Source organism: Puma concolor, chromosome E4, assembly GCF_028749965.1.
Source record: "Puma concolor isolate L17-30 chromosome E4, mPumCon1.1.hap2, whole genome shotgun sequence".
In the NCBI taxonomy this organism is placed as follows: Eukaryota; Metazoa; Chordata; class Mammalia; order Carnivora; family Felidae; genus Puma; species Puma concolor.
In genome coordinates this window covers 2,454,605-2,475,051 of record NC_141683.1, presented here as the reverse complement: position 1 = coordinate 2,475,051, position 20,447 = coordinate 2,454,605, and the positions used below count along the sequence as shown (strand labels likewise).

Sequence of the window (20,447 nt, the reverse complement as noted above, 5' to 3'; positions counted from 1 at the left end):
CGTGACATCTAACTTCCGCCTCGCGCTGCAGCCTCAGCCTTCGCGAACACGAAGCGCGGAGACGGACGATTCGGGTCTGAAGTTCTGGAAAGCCTGCCCTGAGGCTGCCTCTCCACCAGGTGAACACAACGGTCACAAGACTAGGAGGCTGCCACAGCTGGAGGTGACAGTCGCATGGACTAGGGCCACCGCGGAGGGCAACTAGAGAGGGGAGGCTCATCCCCTGCCTGAGTCTCGATACCCCTCTCCCGGAGTGACGTCATCCCAAGAACTGGCGAGAGACACGCGGCCAAGGGGAAATAAATATAATTGCCATGACGGAACCTGCCCAGAGAAGCAGGGACATCCTGTGCTCCCAGACCCCACTTGTCCCCTCCGGCATGCTGAGGGTGAGTTAGATGCTGAGATCACCCCGGGGGGCTGCTGGGAACTGTAGGGGTGACTGATGGCAGGCCCGGGATTCCGGCTGCCCGGCCCCTGGGTGGCCCCCTAGCCCAGGACGTCCAAGTAGACAGGAGGCGCCTGGGCCAGGGCCTGCAGCCGGGCGTGCACCTCCTTGATGCTGTGGCGTTGCTGTGGCTCCCGCTGCCAGCAGCCCCGCATGATGGCGTAGACCTCCGGTGGGCAGGCCCGGGGCCGCTCCAGCTCGCGCCCCTGCGTGATGCACTCGATCGCCTGGGGACACCGGGGGGGGGGGGGGGGGGGGGAGAGAGAAGAGGGCACTCTGGGCTACTAATCTAAAAGGATGTGGTGAACCACCGGGACACTGAGCAGTGGGAAGGATTCAGGCTAGGTAGACTCTGGGGGTAGGAGCTTCCAGAAGGGCTGGAATCAGACCCTCAGAAGACCTGCCAGGTGACGTGAGGAAGGGGAGGGGCCCCGCCATTTGCCAAATCCACCGGCCCAGTGCTGAGGGCTGAATGGGGGGGGGGGGGAAGGGCCCCCCACCTCTCAGCTCCAGGGGGCAAAAAGAAAAGAGAGCAGGATTGCAGGTAACGGCCTCGAAAAGGGTTTGCAATTTAAGGCACAGGGCGACCCACTGCCTTTTCTCTTCTGTAGGCACCACTCTGTGGGGACCTAGCTCCTCCGAAAGTTTGAAACGGCAGCAGGAGAGACCAAAGTTAGACTCCAGGAAGGACTGTCAGAGCAGCGAAGGGATCCAGGGACAGAGAGATGGTGGGAGGGAGGTGGGCGAAGGGGCCTGGAGCCTCTCCCCCCCTTCTCCCCTCCCTCCCCATTAGAGGACTTGGGTTATGGGCAGCACTAATTCCATTCCTTCTCTCAGTGCTTGAGAAAATTAAAATCTATAACCCTCTCCCCCACCCCACCGGCCTCCAGGGAGCAGACTGCATTAGCAGGAGAAATGGAAACTGACAGCTGCGAGCCAAGGAGGGGGAGGGGGGCCTGCTCTGGGAGACAGAACACCTGGGGCCCCTTGGTGGCCGCGTCCGGCCGCGCGGGCAGACGGAGCGCCAGGCCTGTCCTCCCTGCAGTCTGACCTCCGGCCTTCCTGCTGCGGCCTCAGGCCCTCCGGTGCCGTGCTCCTCCTCCCGGGCCTCTCCCTTCCACCCTGACAATGCCTGCGAGGTCTGTAAAGTGCAGCCAGGGATGGGGGTCTGGGCTCCGTCTGTAAAGTGCTTTGGGGCTCCCCCAGGAGCCAGCTGGGCCTGGGCTAGGACGGTGAGTGGGAAGAATGCTGGGGGGGAGGGGCTGGGGGGAGGAGGCCCAGAGCTGCGGGGGCGCTGGATGGGGCGGAAGGGGACAGGAGGGGCAGGGCTTGGGGGGGGGGGCGGGCGGGGCTGACCTCGGTGTTGGAGAGCTGGTACCAGGGCTGTTTGCCGTAGGTGAAGATCTCCCAGAGCACCACGCCGAAGCTCCACACGTCGCTCTCGGTGGTGAACTTGCGGTAGAGGATGCTCTCGGGGGGCATCCAGCGGATGGGGAGCATGGTGCGGCCCCCCACCTGCGGGTGGCACCGTGTCACTGCCGGGAGGGGAGGGGGGGACCCGCCGCTCCCGCGCATCCCGCTCCCGCCCGTGGAAGCGGCTCTGGGCCCGCGCTAAGAGGGAAGAACCCACGGTGTCTTTTCCGTCCGTCCGGGAGAGCAGAGAGCCGAGGAGGGGGGTTCAAGTCCCGAGCCGGCAGCCTGGGCCCCCACACCACCCTCCTGGGGTCGAGGGGTCCCCCGGGGGGGTCTGCAGTGCCGGTGCGGCCCGGCCGGGACCAAAGACCCTTACTCGGTAATAGTCGGTGCTGTAGATGTCCCTGCTCATGCCGAAGTCGCCGATCTTGACCACTAGTCCCTGACCCACCAGACAGTTGCGCGTGGCCAGGTCCCGATGCACGAAGTGCAGACCCGCCAGGTACACCATCCCGGCAGCGACCTGGCTAGCCACGGCCAGCAGCTGGGACAGGCCCAGGGGGCCCGGAGCCACGTCCTCCCTGCCAGCCAGCAACTTGGCGTCGGGCCCGTGGGACCTGCCAGAGAGTGAGGGAGAGGGGCGGGCTGGGGGGGAGAGAGCCCCCAGGAGGTGGAGGCTGGGGAGTCTGGGGAGCTGGGGTGGAAGCGGGGAGGGGACTCAGGAGAATGGAGGAAGGGAAGAACAGGGAGGCGGGTGTCTGGAGGGGCTGGGATGGGCCCGCCAGGTGTGCCCACCTCCAGAGCCCTCACCGCTGCCCACACTTCCTGCATTCGTGCCCCACCCCCAGGCAGCCCCCTTGCCCTCTGAGCCCAGCATCCACCTGCCCGCTGGCCCCTGCATCTCTCGCTCACGGGCACCTCCCACTCAGTCCTGTAGATGCTTAGCATCTTCCGCCAAGTCTGCGCCTTCCTCCGTGAAGGGAACCTCCCTCCCCAGCCTCCGAGCCTGAAACCTGGGGGTCCTCCTGCCTCTCTCACCTTCGCCCTCAACATCCAGCCTCCTGTGGGGTCCTCCTTCCTTCCCGAGGTTTCCAGGACGCCCTCCACCTCCCACACGCCCATCACCAGGCCAGACCAGTCCAGACCACTCAGCCCCATCCCCCAGATATGCCTTGTGACCCCTGCCTGAGCCCAGGGCTTTGTCAGCACCGCCCCTTCCTACTGGCCAACTTTCTCCTGGTCCACTTATTTCTTCGTTTCTTCCAAAGCCTGTTAAACACCTCCAGTGTGCCAAGCACCAGAGCTCAGGTGGAGAGTAGGGTACAGATAAAGGGGTCACCGCAGTGCAGTGTGGGGGGCACCTGATGGGCACTCGGGCCGGAGATGGAAGAAGTCAGGGAAGACTTCCTGGAGGAAGAGACATTTAAAGTGAGACTCGAACCCTGAGGAACAGAGGTGACTAAGCCATTCAAAAGGGTCAGAGACAGAGGTGAAGTGGCTGGGAGGGAGACCCGAAGTGCCAGGCAGAGGGAGCTGTAAGTGCAAAGGCCCTGAGGTGAGAAGGAACAGATGCCCCTCCTAGGGAATGTCTTCCAGATTTATCAGAAGCTTTCATGGTCCCCTCCTTTGGTTCTCCATGTTCCATGCAGCCATGAGAGCCGCTTCTCCCACAGCCTGGGCCCCAGATAGCAGCATCACCAGCACTCAGCACTGAGCCCACACCGGGGCGGTGGGCAAGGGGAAGGCCTGCTGTGGACTCCAGTTCCGCTCAGCCCATTCACCCCACACTCAACATCGGGCCCTCCCTCCTGCTCCCCAGCCTCCACTGCGTCCTCCTCCTGCAGGGAATTAAGCTTAGACCCTGAGGTCTCTCCCAACTGAATTCTGTAGACCTCACTCCCAAGGGGGCGTCTGGAGACCAAATCACGACCATTAACTGGACAGCCACAAAATGCTTTCTTATCCACAAACACAGTCCCCCCCCCCCCCGCTCTTGTCCCGCTTAGTGGCAGGGAAACTGAGGTCAGAGAAGAAAGCTACCAGGTCACAGCTGATCCAGCCCTGGCCCTCCCCCTTCCTCCCTCACACCTGACAATGTCCCGTCCTGCGAAAGGGGGAATCTCATGCAAGAAGGACTCAGCAGAGGGAACATGTGACCATCACAGTCAGGGCTTGAGACACGGCTCTACCTGGGGTCATACTCTCCCCTGGGCCACTGACCACCTTCGTGCCCTGGGGCAAGTCACTTAAGCCTCATCTGTGAAATGGGCGCCTTTCCTGAAGTTATTAAAATTGTCGGCACACGTCAGTAAACGCATCGGAGTTGTTCTGCCCACAAGAAGGGAATTTCTAGTCACTTCCTCCAAGTGTCAACTGCCACATGCTCTCGGAGAGCATGAAGAGTAAAAGTCTACTTATGTTATTACACAGATGTGTACAAACACACGCAGCCCTAGTGAAAGTGACTTAGTCACTTAGTGAAAGTGACTCGCTTAGAAAGTGAGCATAGATCATGGAGCCTGGAGCTCAGCAAGCGCCTGACAAGCGTTTGTTGCTGTAACTCTCGAAACCCCACCTCCTGGGGGCCCGGCTTCTGCGCGCCACAGGCCACTGCGCCACGGGCCACTCCGCCTCAGGCCACTCCTCCACGGCCACTCCACCACGGGCCACTCCGCCACGGCCACTCCCCCACCGGCCACTCCGCCATGGGCCATTCCCCCACGGGCCACTCTGCCTCAGGCCACTCTGCCACGGGCCACTCCGCCACGGGCCACTCCTCCACGGCCACTCCACCACGGGCCACTCCCCCACCGGCCACTCCTCCACGGCCACTCCACCACGGGCCACTCCTCCACGGCCACTCTGCCTCAGGCCACTCTGCCACGGGCCACTCCGCCACGGGCCACTCCTCCACGGCCACTCCACCACGGGCCACTCCGCCACGGCCACTCCGCCACAGCCACTCCCCCACCGGCCACTCCGCCATGGGCCATTCCCCCACGGGCCACTCCGCCACGGGCCACTCCCCCACCGGCCACTCCGGCTTGGGCCACTCTGCCGCTCACGAATGCATACCACTCTGCAAAGCCACCTCCCCTGAGGTACAGCTCCGACTCCTACTAGTGCCACCTTCCCGACTGCCGCCACCCTGTCCTCTGCGCACGCTGCCTCCGGCGTTCACACATCTGCCCTAGAGCTCCCCGGGGACGGTAGCCGCGCCTTCCCGCTACTTCTTGGCGCCGCCTCTCGACTCGGGGATGCGCGCGTAGGGAAGGGATGAGGGGCTCAGGGCCAGGGGCCAGCGCGGGGGGCGGGGGGCGGGCACTCGTACCGGAGGAAGCGGTTGAGGTCGCCGTGGCGCATGTACTCAAAGACCATGAGCAGTGGGCGGCCCTCGGTGCAGACCCCGAAGAAGCGCACGATGTGCTGGTGCTGGAGCACGGTGAGCAGCTGGGCCTCCCGCTGGAAGTCCTGCCTGGCGCTCTCGGACACCTCCTTCAGCGCCTGGACGGCGGGGCGGCACTGAGTGCAGCACCGCCCCCCCCCCCCCCCCCAGCCCCAGCTCACGTCAGGGAACGCTGGTGCTCCGGGAGGTGGCCCGGCCAGCGGTGCGTCACCCACGGGGTCTCACCTTGACGGCCACCAGCATCTTGTCCTGCTCCGGCAGCAAGTTGTAGCATTCGGCCAGGAAGACCTTCCCGAAGGCGCCCTCGCCCAGCTCCCACTTGAGCACGATGTCCCTGCGCTTGATGTGGTGAACACCTGCAGAGAAGCTCGAGGGATCACGCACAGGAGCCCCAGCCTCTGGGAGCAGGGGCAAAGTGCCAGCCAAGGGGGTGGCTGGGGGCTGCCATGAGCCTCCACGTGCTCACCAAGCCCCATGCCGGGGTGTGGACGGGGGTGGGGGCAGATGGGGGGGGGAAGGCCCGTTCGGGCCTGGGGTGGGCAAAGGAGATGCTACCGGGGCTTCCACACACACACACACACACACACACACACACACGTGCACACACACCCAGGTACCCCCCCACCCTTGACCCAGGATAGCCGCTCACAGGCATCACTGAAGTATTGTGGGTTCTCAATGATGTGGCCTTGGAGCCCAGAGCCTTTGCCCTCAGTGGGGGACAAGGAGCTGCCACCTAATGTCATGAAATGCAGGGACATGGCCAGTCCGTCCTCTGGAGCCAGCACAGCTGTGCCTGGGGAAGAGACATAGCCATGTGGAGGGGTCACAGCCCAGGTGCCCGCCCTGGCCCCTGGCAGGTGCAGGACACCAGGCAACCCCACCTCCCCACTTGCAGGGGAGGACTGGAGGAGCGGAGGAGCAAGTCAGCCGGCAGGGGAAGGCGGGGGGGGGGGGGGGGCACCGTGGCCTCTCTCCGTCTGGCTCCTGTCCAACCCCAGGCCCCGTGGGCCACCAGAGAACTCCCCCGCCACCCCCCTACAGAGCTCAGACCTCCCAGACCCACTTAGTGTTTGACTACAGTCCAGCCACCAATTAGCAGCTGCTGCCTCTGACACTGCCCCAGCCCCGGCCCCGACACGCTCACTCACACTCGCTCACACCCACGAGCCCTGCAGCCAGGCGCCCAAACACCCCGACACACCCCCGAGCACTCCACCTGCCCGCGGGCCCCCCACACAGAGGACAGAGCCCGCAGGACAGACTGACGGACAGCCCCGCTATGGCACCCCCACTCACGGTTGATCCCAAACTTGTTCCTCCGTCCACATTTGTTGAGTACAAGGAAGAAGGCAGAGAGGAGGAGGCAGGCAAAGACGGCCAGGCCCACCGCCACTGAGACCTGGGGGGTGGGGGACGGGGCAGGCCCAGAATTCCTCCTATGGCCTCAGAGCTCCCCCAAAGCACATGGCTTCTCCGGCCTGCGCAGGGGCCCGGAGTCAGGCCCCCAGACCTGCCCCCCTACTCCCCTGGCACCCCAGGCCGTGGCCGTGAGGGTGGCTGAGGGAGCTCAGGCCACACGGTAGCGGTCCCCACGCTGTGACCAGAAAGGACACACAGACAAGCCACTGGCCCAGACTCCGGACCCCAAGTCCTCGGCAAGCTTCCCGCCCCACACTCACCCCAAAAGGGGTTTCGTCCTTTTTCTCCACTGGGTCTCCGGACGTGCTGTTCGAGTCTGTGGGGACACAGGGGAGAGTGGGCACACTCAGTGCCTCCTGCAGCAATGCCCCCCGCCCCCGCCGACCCCTGGGGGGTCAGGTCAGCCGTGCCCCCTGCCCCAGCCTCGCCTTCAGACCAGACGGAACTCCGGCCTGAGCTACTCACCCACCGGCGAGAAGGAGACTGCCATAGGAGGAGGAGAGAAAGCCGTCAGATGCCGGGCGGAGAGTGGAGAGTCACCCCCCCCCCAGACTCATCCCTTCCCGGGGCAGGGTGGGACGGGGAGGTGAGCTGCTGGACCTTGCTGAGAACAGGCACGTGGCCCCTTCCAGCCGAGCCACGGATGCCCTGGGGCAGGGTCCTCTCTCCTGCCAGCCCAAGAGAGTGGACTAGCCCGGGGGGTTCGGGGCTCCTGGGCTGGGAGGGGGGCGGGGCAAGGAGGCCAGCACCGAGCCTGTCACCACAACCCCAGGCCCCGGCACCCCAACTTCTGGGGTCGGGATCACAGCAGGGCGTGCGCGGGGCCTCCCCCCGCCCCCTCGACACCCGCACCCAGGGGGAGCCGGGGGGGCGGGGCTCAGGTTGGCCCTCGCACCGGGGATGGGGTCCTCGGGGTTGAACTCGAACGGGTTGTCCATGAAGGCCGCCAGCACGGAGGCGGCGGCCCGGCCAGAGGGGTTGGCGGCCAGCAGCGTGTAGTTGCCGTTGTTGACGTGGGTGGGCTGGTTGAGGCGCAGGCAGCCGTGCCGCACGGTCTCGTTGGCCGCCGGCTCCAGGAACTCCGTGAAGATGAAGCTCGTCTCGTTGAGCACCGAGCCGTTGAAGAGCCAGCGCAGGGAGGGCGCCGGCTGCCCGTCCACCGAGAAGGGGATGCACCAGTGGTGCAGCTCTACGGCGGCATGCAGCTGCACACTGGCCGGGACTGCGGGCCACAGACAGGGGTGCAGCGAGGTCAGCCGCCGGGGAGCCCAGCGTGGCCCCGCCAGGTCAGGGGGGGAGGGGGGGGCAGGCAGAGCCAGAAATCAGGTGGCGGGCCTCAGGGAAACGGGCGAGCAGCCCCTAACGAATTCCCCGGGAGGGACATTTTGGAGAAGGGCGACAGTAAATCTTCAACCAACCAGGCAGCAGGTGCACAAAATGCAGAGGCTTAAAGCACTTAAGTGGTGGCCGTGAGTAAGCGACGGCCCCGGAGAAGCGGGGTGCCCGGCTGCGGAAACTAAGCAGGCCGTGCCTCTCGGACAAGAGATGTGGAAAAACTAAGTGCAGTCAAGCTTAAGAAGACCGGGAGAGGGCCTAGACATCAAACAAGCAAAACGTATCTAGTTAAAAAGCTTTCTGAAAACAGAGACGGGTTTGAAAGAGACCCGACCTAAAAAAAGCAGACACATACACGTCAGGCAGCGGGATCCCCCTCGGCAGGGAGTGAAGCAGCCAAAGCCACTCCCACCGACACGGACGAGCCCGAAAACGTGCCGCTGAGCAAAAGAACGCACAGTAATACTGGCGGTGTGATTCCACGCGTGCGACGCACAGGGACAGGTAAGACGAAGCCACCTTGACGGGGCTGCGGGACGGGTGTCAAATTGTTTTTAAAAGCAAGGAAAAGAGGGTCACGAAAGTCCAGATGGGGCGGAGAAAAAGGATGGCGAGAGGAAGGGAGTGTCTTCGGAAGAGCTGAAGAGTAATCACTGTTTAAAGTGTCTGAGTTTGGGGCGCCCGGGGGGCTCAGTCGGTTAAGCGTCCGACTCTTGGTTCCGGCTCAGGTCACGATCTCACGGTTTGGGGGCGCGAGAGCCAGCCTCGGGCTCTGCGCTGACAGTGGGGAGCCTGCTTGGGATTCTCTCTCTCCCCCTCTCTCTGCCCCTCCCCTGCTCCCTCTCTCTCTCTCAAGAATAAATAAAAACTTAGATGGAAAGCAATTTGACAATAAATTTCATATATTGAAAAAAATAGTGTTAAGAGCTAACAAAATAAAGAAATAAAAACTTAGAAACAATTTTAAATAAAAAGAAAATAAAGTGTCTAGGTTTTATGTACAAATCTAGATCATAGATCACAACTAAAGAACTATGTAACGCACCGGGTTTAAAGTGATTTGTTGGCAGACCTAGGGGAATTAGGCAGCGAGCCTACAGAAGAAGCCGGGAGGGGAATTTCTTGTCTTAACACTAGGATGTGCGACAAGAGTACTACGAAGGCTACGAAGGGTCAGGCGGTGAAGCGATCCAGCAGGGAGCAGTGAGAACAGCCGGGCGGCGGGCACCAAGGGCCTCAGGTAGCAAGACTTGGGCAGGGGGCCAAAAAGAAATCCATCACCATCCCTCCGGCCTTGACAAGCCCCCAGGACTTCCCCCACAGGATCAGGTTTTCATGGGAATCTGGAAACAGCTGGGCAGGAGCAGCTGTGGAGACACGTATCCCGGCCCATCCTCCAGCCCCCCACCCCCACAGCCTCTTTTCAGGGAAGGAGGGGACATGGGGGTGGGGGGCCGTCATTGGGACTCACAGGACACGTTGACCTGCACGGAGACTTCAGCCCGGCCCACATCATTCTCCGCCCAGCATGTCACATTCTTCCTGTTGAGGTCACTGGTGACATTGGCCAGGGTCAGCCCCAGGGATGGCAGAGCCCCAGATTGCTGGGTCAGGGAAGAGAGGGGGAAATCAGGAAAAGTGTCAGCAGGCTTGGGTATGGAGGCAGGGGGCCGGAGCTGAGGTCTTTGGGGGAGCCCCTGGGGCTCCAGATGGAAAAGGAAGAAGGCGTAGGGGGAGGAAAGAGGTGCAGGAGAGAATATAGCAGAGAACGGCCCCCCTCCTTTAGAGCTCATTCGCAGACTATGTCCTGGATCGTGTATTTAATGGTCCGAAACATCTAGAACATGACCAGTAACCTCAAAATAGGCACGGGATACACTGAACCAAAACCACCGTCCGAGCAGCTAAATAGATGTCAAGAATCCCAAGTGCCAAACAGACACAACGCACTGACGAGCCAGCTGGGGTCTCGCCACCCTGCTCGTTTTTGTTTTACACACGGTTCTAATGGTCTCAGCCCGAGGAAGGCCAGAAACGCAGAGGCGGCTTGGATGGCAGGGCAGCAGGTGGGAGGGACAGCGGCAGCATGACCCCACCCACTTTGGCAGATAAACACAGAGAGTGAAGTTACAGGCAAAGCGACTTGATTCTGAATCATCATCGAAAGATTGAATCAGCATCAGATTCTCTTCCTAAGAAACTGCGGCTACGTGCCAGTTCCACGACCTTAGGACAATTCTTAATCTTGCTGAACCGTGGTTTTCTTGTTTTGTAAGCTAGGGAGGTAGACAAAATGATCTTCTGACGTTCTAGAAAGCTATTTTCATAAAATGATGAAAATACACGAAACAGTGGATGACCCTCACTTATCTGGAAATTCCCTAAATGTGGGATCCTTTGAATAAGTGTAGGAGGAGGTGAGGCTTCCCCGGGTTTCCACTGGAGTATTAGCTCGAAGACTCCAGAAGAGCCCTCCAGTCTCTTGTGCAAGCTCTGAGTTCCAGGCTCCTCCAGGGGAAGCCCTGCCCTGCCCTGCCCTGCCCCCAGCTTCTCTTTGCTGTCCCATCTCCCCCAGATCACTCTGGGCATAGGGCATCCCACTAACGCAGAGCTGCTCCGCGATCCCCCAGCGTCCTGAGGGTGACCAGCACCCCCCTGCCCTCTATTTAACCCAGTTGGGTGTGGCTTTTCTATAGGAAGTTTCTAGAAAACAGAAGCGGTCGCAAACATGTAAGTCTCCCAAAGAGAAAAAGCAAAACCCTGGAATTTCCCAAAGCAGTTGACCAGAGGTCTCTCCACAGATGGTCACGGCCAACCTCCTGCCTCCACCTGGTTCCCTTCCACCGCTCACTCTCGGGGGCTGTGCTCTCTGGGAGGGAAGGAGCCACACAGTGGCTACTGGTCCCCCCACTGTGCCTGGATCCCCTGCTCTGGTGGTTCCTCCTTCAGTATTGTTCCAGAGGCCTCCAGCAATTCTGGGGGATGGTTCCCTCCCAAAGCGAGGGTCTCCGCACTGAACACACTGGTCTGGCTCCGCCAAGGGGCTGGACCCTGCGTGTCTCCTTGTGGGGCCAGAGTTTCAGGTGGGCGCAGCCTATCGTCCACCCCTGCTGATCTTGTCAACAAGGCCTGAGTCTGCTGCGGCTACACTGCCATCATCAGCCTGACGACAAAGGGCAAGGCGTGGGAAGATGCCCAAAGACACATCTGCAGGACAGAGATAGCAGCCAGAGTGTCCAGAGGCAGGCGGGACATCAAAGGTCATCATGTCCACCTCCGCAGTAGACAGATACGGAGACCAAAGTGCAGGCAGATTTAGGCATTTTTCCAAAAGTCAGTCCAAAAACTCATTAGTGACAAAGCTGGACCCAGACCCGGGCCTTCTTCCCTAATACGGTCGTCACACGCCCAAGAAGATGCTGCTTCCAGAATCTCCAGAAAAAGACGGGAAGGATCCTGAGGACTCACCTGGGTGCCAGGACCACAAATACTGTGCTCTCTCCCTCGCCTCGTTTCCTTCTCCAGAAAGCAGGTGGACGGCAGGGATAGTCTGTGGGTTCAGGGACCTTCTCTTTTGCGGCCAGAGAGGGGCCTAAGTCCTGGCGGCCCCAGCAGAGCCTGGGGTCCCTGCTGGGCCAGTGCCCACCCTGAGGGTACGTGTGCACCTGCCCCACAGAATGAGCCTCAGCCCTGTGGAGTTAAGCCATATCCGTCCATCCCTCACGCTCTACGTGCTTCTTCCTCACTGTCTCTCTTTTCCTGTCTTTGGCCCCGTGTCCTGTCCAAGCCTCTCCTGGGACGAGGGGAAGAGGAGGACGAGGGACGGGGGGTGGGGGTGGGATACAGCGCTTCTCACCGTCACCGTGGCCGACTCCTCCAGCTCCGTGAGGATCCAGCCAGCTTGCTCCAGGCCCCGCCCCTCCACCTGGCATTGTAGCAACACATCGTCCCCCACGTTCACAGAGGCATTGGGCGTCTGGACCTTCAGCACAGGCACGCCTGGCAGCCCGGGACGGCCAAGGGATGTCAGAGCAGGGAGTGGCCTCGGGGCCCTCCCTGGCACCATGCCTCCTCCCCCACCCTCCTCAGCGACCCTGAGCCCTTACTGGCAATGCCTCCCAACCTCCAGTCCCCCCAGCTTTTGCCAGTGCCCGCTCCCCAGTCCCCTCTCAGTGCCCGCTCCCCGGGCATGTGGCTCCTTCCCAGCCCCTTACGCCGCCTCCAGCACCTACCACAGCTGGCATTGGACAAGAGGGCCAGGGGCCCCTGCCCGGGACACTGCAGCCTCTGTGCACGAACTCCGCCCAGGCCCTCTTCCTCCCAGCGCAGCAGCCAATGCAGGGCACAAGAACAGCGCAGAGGGTTCCCCGACAGGACTCTGTGGGCACGGGGGACACCGAGAGAGAGTCAGGGCGGAGCAGGTGTCAGCCGGGGGAGCCACAGAGAAGGAGGTATCACAGTAAGAGGGAGTGCAGTCAGAGCGCAGGGGCGGGAACATCCACAGGGAAAGGAGTGGGGACAGAGGAGAGGCTCCTCCTCCTGGGGACCCAGGAACAAGACATTGTCACAAGAAATCGAATCCGGAAAGTCAAGGAGCCGGCTGTGGGCTCCACGCAATTGCCCTGCCCCAGCGGGCTCCCTGGGATGACAGGCCGGGCGAGGCCTCTGAGCAGGGTGACAGAGGGAAGGGCGCTGGGGTGACCGACAGGCCCCAGGTGCCTGCCGACCACACACAGACCTCTGCTTCCCAGCCGGCCCGCGTGCACAGGGTGCCGGCAGTGTGGGCAGATGCACGCGCGGCCCCCAGCCTCCAGTGGGCCTGCGGCCTCTTTGATGGGGGTCACGGTCACATGCCGAGTCCCTGTCTTGAGTCTCAGCTCGCTGCCGAACACGTAGTCCCCAAAGAGCGTGCCCCGCAGCTCCACACACACCCAGTGACACACCTCCACACAGGGATACGAGTGCCCACGCACACACGCACACACACGCACACATACCGATCCGGCCCCCTGGAAGCCCCACACTCACAGCTCCTGCAGCGACAGGCCCTGGACGGTTTTCCAGGAGAGAGACTCCAAAGCGTTAAAGGAGAGATTCCTGTGGGAGGTGAGATAGAGACAGTGGCCTTGAGCCCCAGCTGGCCTGCTCTGGCCTGGTTGGGGGGGGGGGGCGGGGGGGGAAGCCCCGGGAGCCACAGGAAGCTGCTGTCCGGCCGCCCCTCCTGGGGCAACAACTAGAAACATCCAAGGGGCACCAGGGTCGGGACAGGTTAGGCTCTTTGAGTCCTCCTCTCCTCCCTGGGACAGCAAGGGTTAACCCCACTTAACCCCCTCCCTAGACCCCAGGGAGGGGGTCCCAGGGAACAGCCGCTCCCCTCTCCCCACCCTGGCCCCAGCTGGCAAAGTGCTGAGGCCCCAGCTGGGGGAAGGGGCTCCATCTGTGCTCCCCTACCCACGAGCCCGGGACGGGCCACAGGAGGAGGGGGATGGGGACCAGGATCTCAGACTCCTTCCTCAGCTCCCCCCACCCCTTCCTTCCCCTCCTCAGGGCCCCTGGCCCCGTGGCCCCTAGCTGGAGACAGGGAGAAGTGAGCCCTGAGGGGTGCCAGCTCCTGGCCACACCGTGAGCCAGGTTAGGCGCCCCGGCTGGTGCCTTACACCGGGCCTCGTCTACAGGGCCTACCCTGGGGCCCCCGGGTAGCTGTTTGTTGAGCGGCCGACTCTTGGTTTCAGCTCACGTCATGATCCCACAGTTCACGGGATGGAGCCCTGTGTCGGCTCTGCGCTGACTGCACGGGGCCTGCTTAGGATCCTCTCTCTCCTCTCTCTCTCTGCCCCTTCCCCCTCCCCCGTCAAAATAAACATTAGAGGCGCCTGGGGGGCTCAGTGGGTTAAGCTGCCAACTTCAGCTCAGGTGATGATCTCATGGTGGGTAAGTTCGAGCCCCGCCTCCGGGCTCTGAGCTGGCGAAGCCTACTTGGGGTTCTCACGCTCTCTCTCTCTCTCTCTCTCTCTCTCTCTGCCCTTCCCCCACTCGTGCTTTCTCTCTCTCTCAAAAGAAATAAATTGGGGACGAGACGACCTCTCACCGCGTTGACCGTGAAGATTCACTGACATCACGTATTGTGAGGTGTCACTGGGCACGCATCTTTAACTGAAGCCCCCAGTGTGTAGTCCGGGATGGAACATCACTTTTGCGTGTGTGACAGAGAGGGGTGGGGGAGGGGCAGAGGGAGAGGGAGACCAAGGATCCAAAGCAGGCTCCGCGCCCACAGCAGAGAGCCTGATTCGGGGCTCGGATTCACGAACCGTGAGATCATGACCTGAGCCAAAGCCAGACAACCCCCCCCCGCCCCCCGCTTCCAGGCTACCCCAGGGGCTCCCGCCGCCCGCTTGCTCCCTCGCACTGGTGTGGATCTGAACTCCGGGAAGAAAAACGGGGCAGGCACCTACGAGACGGACGCATCCTGTGGCAGGCAGCGCGGGGGAGAGACCGCGAGGAACTTGGAGCCCACGGGGTGGGAGCTGGGGGCTCCCGCCTCCCCGGAGCAGGTGAGGACGAGCCCCGGGAGAACGGGGGAGACACTGGCCCGACCGGCTCGGGGCTTTCTTCAGAATGGGGGGTGGGGGGCACGAGCCCGGCAGCCGCCCAAGTCTGGGGGCCCTCCCGCTCCCTCTGCCCGCCCGGGCCACTCACAGGCGACTGAGCCGAGGAGTAAAATGGAAGACATCTGGTGCCACGAAACGCAGCCCGCTCTTCACGATGGTGCTGGGGGCGGGGACAGCAGGATCAGCCCCCCGGGCCTCAGCTACCCACTCCAGACCCCAGTGCCCAGCACCGGACCCCCCAAACCCTCCCAGCCTCCCCGGCTACCCTGGCCCCACTGACCCTCGGGCTTTCTGATCTCCTCCTGGAGTCTCCGAATCCCCGGCCTTTGCTGAGCCCCGTGCCCGCCCCCGCACCCCTACCCGCAGCCTTACTGGTGCCCGCACCCGCGCCCACACCCGCAGCCCCTCACAGGCGTCTCAGCTCCCCCAGGCCCCTCAGGTCACTGGGCTCCAGATGCCGCAGCCGCTCTTGGTTCTCGATGTAGCTGTGGGGAGAGGGGGCGGGAGTCACAGGGGTTCAGCTCTCCAAGTCCCGTATGCAGCCACCGCCTCCCCCACAGTCACACGTGCAGGTGCACACACACTCTTATGAACACTTGCACACATATGCACTCGGTCACACGCAGACCTGCTGCACGCACATACGCGCACAGGTACATGCGTACACGTATACGCAGAGACTCCTCACACTCACACACACGTGCGTGCATTCTCTCCCCTCTCATGCGTGCACACACAGCCATGCGCACACACGCAGGCATACACACACCCACAGAGACACGCCTCCTCAACGCATATCACACACGCGCCTGTGACGCCAGCACGCCTACGCCCTCACAAGTGGACATGTGTGTGCACATATCTCTCACGTGCACAGATGTACTCACATTCCTAAACACGCAGAAGCCCAGTCTCAGCTTGGTGTTCTGCTTTTATGCACAGGGCCTGTCCCACACATGTCAGAAACGGGGGGTCCCGCACATGCTTAGAAATGGGGGGTCCCGGGGCGCCTGGGTGGCGCAGTCGGTTGGGCGTCCGACTTCAGCCAGGTCACGATCTCGCGGTCCGTGAGTTCGAGCCCCGCGTCGGGCTCTGGGCTGATGGCTCAGAGCCTGGAGCCTGTTTCCGATTCTGTGTCTCCCTCTCTCTCTGCCCCTCCCCTGTTCATGCTCTGTCTCTCTCTGTCCCAAAAATAAATAAACGTTGAAAAAAAAAATTTAAAAAAAAAAAAAAAAAAAAAGAAATGGGGGGTCCCACACATGCTCAAAAATGAGGGTCCCGTATGTGTCAGAAGTGGGGGGGTCCCACACATGCTCAGAAATGGGGGGTCCCGCAAGGCTCAAAAATGGGGGGTCCCGTATGTGTCAGAAATGGGGGTCCTGCACATGCTCAGAAATGGGGGGTCCCACACATGCTCAAAAATGGGGGGTCCCACAAATGCTCAGATATGGGGGGGTCCCGCACGTTCAGAAATGGGGGGTTGTGCACGTGTCAGAAGTGGGGATCCTGCACATGTCAGAAATGGGGGGTCTCGCACATGCTCAGAAATGGGGTGTCCCACACATGCTCAAAAATGGGGGGTCCCGTATGTGTCAGAAATGGGGGGTCTCGCACATGCTTAAAAATGGGGGTCCCACAATTGCTCAGATATGTGGGGTCCCGCACGTGTCAGAAATGGGGATCCTGCACATGTCAGAAATGGGGGGTCGTGCACGTGTCAGAAGTGGGGGGTCCCTGCAGAAACACTTGCCTCTTGCTTCCACCAAGGGCCTAGGCTCACCACAGCCACTGCCCCCCCAGCACAGAGGAAGCCCTGTGGTCATGCACATATGTGTTCCCAAACACACATTCACCATCTGCGCTGACCCACATTGCAGCACACGCACGCTCACACACACACACACACACACACACACACACACGCCCCACCCTCTCCTCCTCAAAGCCACAGCCCCTCCCTACTCAAGCAGCAATTCCTAACCCCACACACACACACACACCTTTCAGCAGAGCAAGCGAGAGGCACAAGGCTGTTGGCCAGGGACCCCCTGAGCTCCTGCCTGCCCCAGCAGGGACCCAAAAAGGGGGAGAGGGGCAACAGGAGGATGGAGACGGGTGACAGGGGAAGAGGCACAGACTGGCTGGCTTACCTGGCGAGATAGTGGTGGGAAGGCCTAAGGAGGGGGGCAGAAAAACAAAGAGGGGAACAGAGACACCGAAAAGGAGAAAACAAACAGGAAGAGACTGGCAGAGAGAGACACAGGCAAGGAGAAAGACAGATAAGGACAGGCAGACAGACAGATAGATAAGGACAGAGCGCCAGAGAAAGCGAGATAGGGAGCCGGGACAGAAGGCCCTGCATGTGGGGTTGGGGGTTGCTGACGCCCTGGGCCCTGCCCAGCTTCTGGATCCTTCTGGACTCGGCATGCCAGGGAGTTCCTGAGAACTCAGCTGCCCTGGAGTGGCATGTCAGTGTGCCCCCCCACCCCGCCCCTCCCACATGCCAGGGGCCCCTGACTCACTGCCTGTTCTCAGAACTCCCCTCCTCTACCCTCTCACTTTCCCTCGCTTATAGGAACCGGGCCCAGCCAGCATAACGGACCCCCTCCCCAGCCGGGGCCCCAGCAGGACAGCCAGGTATCAGGCCCTCCGGCCCCTGAGGCCTAGGGGACAGTCTCCAGTGACGGTAGAAGAGTAGGTCCCTGCTCACAGGGTTTACAGAGAGCTGTGGGGACCCAGGGAGGGTGGTGGCTGTGTGCGAGCTGTCAGGCGGCACACTCAAAGCTGCCTCATTCGTTTGGATTCATAATCAATCTGTCTTTTGGAGTCCATTATCTCCTTGTTAGCTCTGCGGGCGAGGGAGGGGAGGAGGAGGGGGCACGCAGGCAGAGGCAGGGGGTCAGGCCGCTGCCCCACCCTGAGGGACATCCCCTCTCCCCACCCTGCACCTCCTAGTCCCCGGCCCAGCCCGTCCCCTACCCCCGCCCCACCCCCAGGGCTGGACCCACTTGGGGCCTGGCAGGGAACTGGGGCGAGAGGGGACATTCAGCAGCCTGGACCCCGATGTGAAGGCACAGGGCACTGAGTGGACTGGACCAGCGGTGGCGGCCTGGATCCCACGCCCCTCCCATCACGCAGAGACCTAGGCCCAGACCAAGACAAGGCCATCATCTCGTCTCCTCCTGGTCTCCCTAGGGCCATTAAAGAGAGAGACTGAGGACCTTCCCGTTAATTACCACAAGATACCGGAGTAACTCACTGCCAATTATCACAGGCTGCTCAAGTAACTTCCAGACAGTGACGGTTCCCTCCTCGGACGCCTTCCAACCCGTCGCTGCCTGAGGCCAGGGTTCCTCACCTGCCCTCTAAGCCCCAGGCCCCAGGAGAAGGGTTTTTCTAGCAGTTCCTCCCCTCTTCTAGAAGTCTTGCCGGCCCCACCAGTCCCGTGGGATATTCAGGTCTTTCCCAGCCATCACCATGTGATGCTTGGGGACCTCTAGGTATTTCTACAGAGTACCCCCATAGGTTCACCAGCTGCCAGGGAGTACCCCAGTATTTTGTAACCAAGTGCTGCAGGACATCAGAGTACTGCAGAATGCTGGAGCTTTCTGCCAGTCTGGGGCCCTGCAAGGAGGAGAGTGTCTCAACAAGAACTCTGGCTTTCTGACCCAGGTAGGGGGAGGAGGGTGGAAAGGGAGTCAGGACAGGGACAGAGAGGCCAGGGGTCTCCTTTTCCACCTCGGAATCAAGGGGTGGTGAGGCCACGGCAAGGTGGAAAGGGGGAGAAGACAGCTGGACCACCTCACCAAGCTACGCGCCTCACCACCTCCACCCGCTCAACCCCCAGCGTTGCCTGGTCATGACCCAGAACGGGGTGGGGGCTAGTTTCCCCCTGGAAAGGGGACAAGGCGGTAAGGATTTGAAACTAGGGACTCCCCACAGCTAGCCACCCTCCCCCCACCCCCACCTCCAGGAGGCAGAGCTTGGGCTCCTGTCTGATCTCCAGAAGGCCGCTTCCACACGGCTGGGCTCCCCCAGACCCGGTGCACGGACAGCCCCCTCGCCCCAGCTGCACTGAGCACCGCGGTGCTCCCTCCAGACGGTCGCCGCGGTGGGAGCCGCCGCCAGGTGCAGCCTCCCGCCGCGCCCGCCCCTCCCGGGCCCGGCAGGCCCGAGGGGAGTCCGCGCCCTCGGGGCTACGGCTACACCCGTCCGCTCCCCACCACCCCCCCCCGCCCCGCCCCGCCCCGCCGGCCGGACACTCACAGCTCCGTCAGGTTCTCAGCGCCCGGCAGGCGGCGGAGGCTCTCCAGGGCCCCAGCCCGGGTGCAGCGCAGCCCCGAGGGGCCGTGGGGGCAGCAGACGTCCGCGCAGGGTGCGGCGCCCGCGGACGCCAGCATCAGCCAGGCCAGCAGGCTGCCCGGCCCCGCGGCCCGGCCGTGCCCGCCCCGCGGCCCGCGTCCGCCTCGCAGCATCGCGCCGCCGGCAGCCGTCCGTGCGCTCGCAGCCGCGGCCGCCGGGCCTCCCCCGACACGTGCGCCTGCCGCGTTAAAGACCCAGCCGCCGGGAAAGGGCGGGGCCCGCGGCCCGCCCCGCCCCGCCCCGCCCTGCCCCCTCCGGCTCCACCCCCGCCCCTCGGCTCCTCAGCCCCGAGGCTGCCCCCACCCCTTTCGGGGGACCCGGCGCCCCCTTTTTTCCCCAGACCCCCGGCTCCAGAGAGAACTCCTTAGAGGTGTCTGCTGGGGTGGGGGGGTGGGGGAGGGCTGGGAAGTTGATCCGTTATTTCTCCCAGCCTAAAGCAGCTGCCTTTAGGGGGAGGGGAGATGACAGGGCGAGGGCAAGGTTACCGTCGGGGTCATCCCAGCCAGTCCCCCGGCCTCAGATCTCCTCACGATGCGCGCCCCTGAGGGAGTGTACGATGTCACTTGGGGATAAAGAAGGTGAAACACTCCCTAAGGCCTAGGAAGAAAGGGGAAGGGACCCCAAAAAGACCAAACGCAGGACCTGGGGAAAGAAAACAGGAGAGGGAGGGAGTCGCCCCCAAACGGCCGGAGCGCCCCAAGGAGCCAGGAGGCCCGCTTTCAGGAGAGACCACAGGGTGGCGCTAGAGGCGCGCGCGCAGAGTGCGCTCCGCGGGGCTGGGGGCGCGGTCTGCAGCCCCCCAGAGCTGCGCCCCAGGCCCCAGCGGCGGCCCCTGACCCCGGCCGGCCAGCGCCGGGCCCCAGGCCGGGTGGGGCCCCGCCGGGCTGGGCTGGCATCGATCGCCGCCCTGACAAGAGCATCGATTTCTGCGCGGAGAAATTAATAGATCTTCTCTTAGCTCCTCGGACCCGGGAGCCGCCCGCGGGTGGAGCTGGGGACCCTTCGGTCCTAGGAGGTCGCGCACCCGGAAAGCCCCGGGATCCCCAGCCCCTCCCACCCCGGTGGCCGCCGGAACCTGCCCGTCTCAAGCCGGGGAGGAGGCAGTAGAGGGCGAGGGAGAGGGTCCGGGAGGAGGGGTTCGGCCGGGAGGGCAGGCGAGGGCCGCAGGGAGCGCGCCAACCAAACCCACCTAGAGGGGTCGCCAGGCCCTCAGCGCAGACCGTGCCCCAGCCCCGGGACGGGGACAGACCGACCGACCGACCGACCGGCGGCCCGCTTTGGGAAGGCGACCGGACAGAGGTGGGCCCCCAGGATCTGGGTCGGAACCGAGGGACTTGGCTGGGACGGATCCTCGCGCGAAAGCGGAGGCGGCGGCCCCCCAGGGGGCGGCGAGGGCCTCGGAGAGGCGAACAGCTTGAATGTTCAGCACACGGTTCGCGTTCCCGCCAGGTTC

At 62.8% G+C, this 20,447-nt stretch overlaps 1 protein-coding gene across 1 annotated transcript; it reads right to left on the bottom strand.

The window, feature by feature from the left end:
* Positions 1-290: 290 nt before the first annotated feature.
* On the bottom strand, positions 291-19,130 carry NTRK1 (neurotrophic receptor tyrosine kinase 1). The gene is made up of 17 exons (XM_086694640.1): positions 18,899-19,130; positions 15,043-15,117; positions 14,721-14,792; positions 13,053-13,121; positions 12,257-12,402; positions 11,881-12,023; positions 9,496-9,628; positions 7,585-7,911; positions 7,155-7,172; positions 6,950-7,005; positions 6,567-6,669; positions 5,917-6,063; positions 5,493-5,623; positions 5,193-5,365; positions 2,238-2,478; positions 1,805-1,963; positions 291-675 (listed from the first exon to the last, which is right to left on the bottom strand). Exons 1-17 carry the CDS (start codon positions 19,105-19,107, stop codon positions 490-492), a joined length of 2,388 nt encoding a protein of 795 aa, XP_086550766.1. The 5' UTR covers positions 19,108-19,130; the 3' UTR covers positions 291-489.
* Positions 19,131-20,447: the final 1,317 nt, after the last annotated feature.

Bases quoted from the DNA above. Each gene is read 5' to 3' on its own strand.
- NTRK1 (XM_086694640.1), bottom strand. From the start codon at position 19,107: ATGCTGCGAGGCGGACGCGGGCCGCGGGGCGGGCACGGCCGGGCCGCG. The intron at 13,122-14,720 runs GTGAGTGGCCCG...CACCTCCCACAG, and splicing joins ACTCCTCGGCTCAGTCGCCT to GAATCTCTCCTTTAACGCTT. The intron at 7,912-9,495 runs GTGAGTCCCAAT...TGTGGCCCGCAG, and splicing joins CGTGCAGGTCAACGTGTCCT to TCCCGGCCAGTGTGCAGCTG.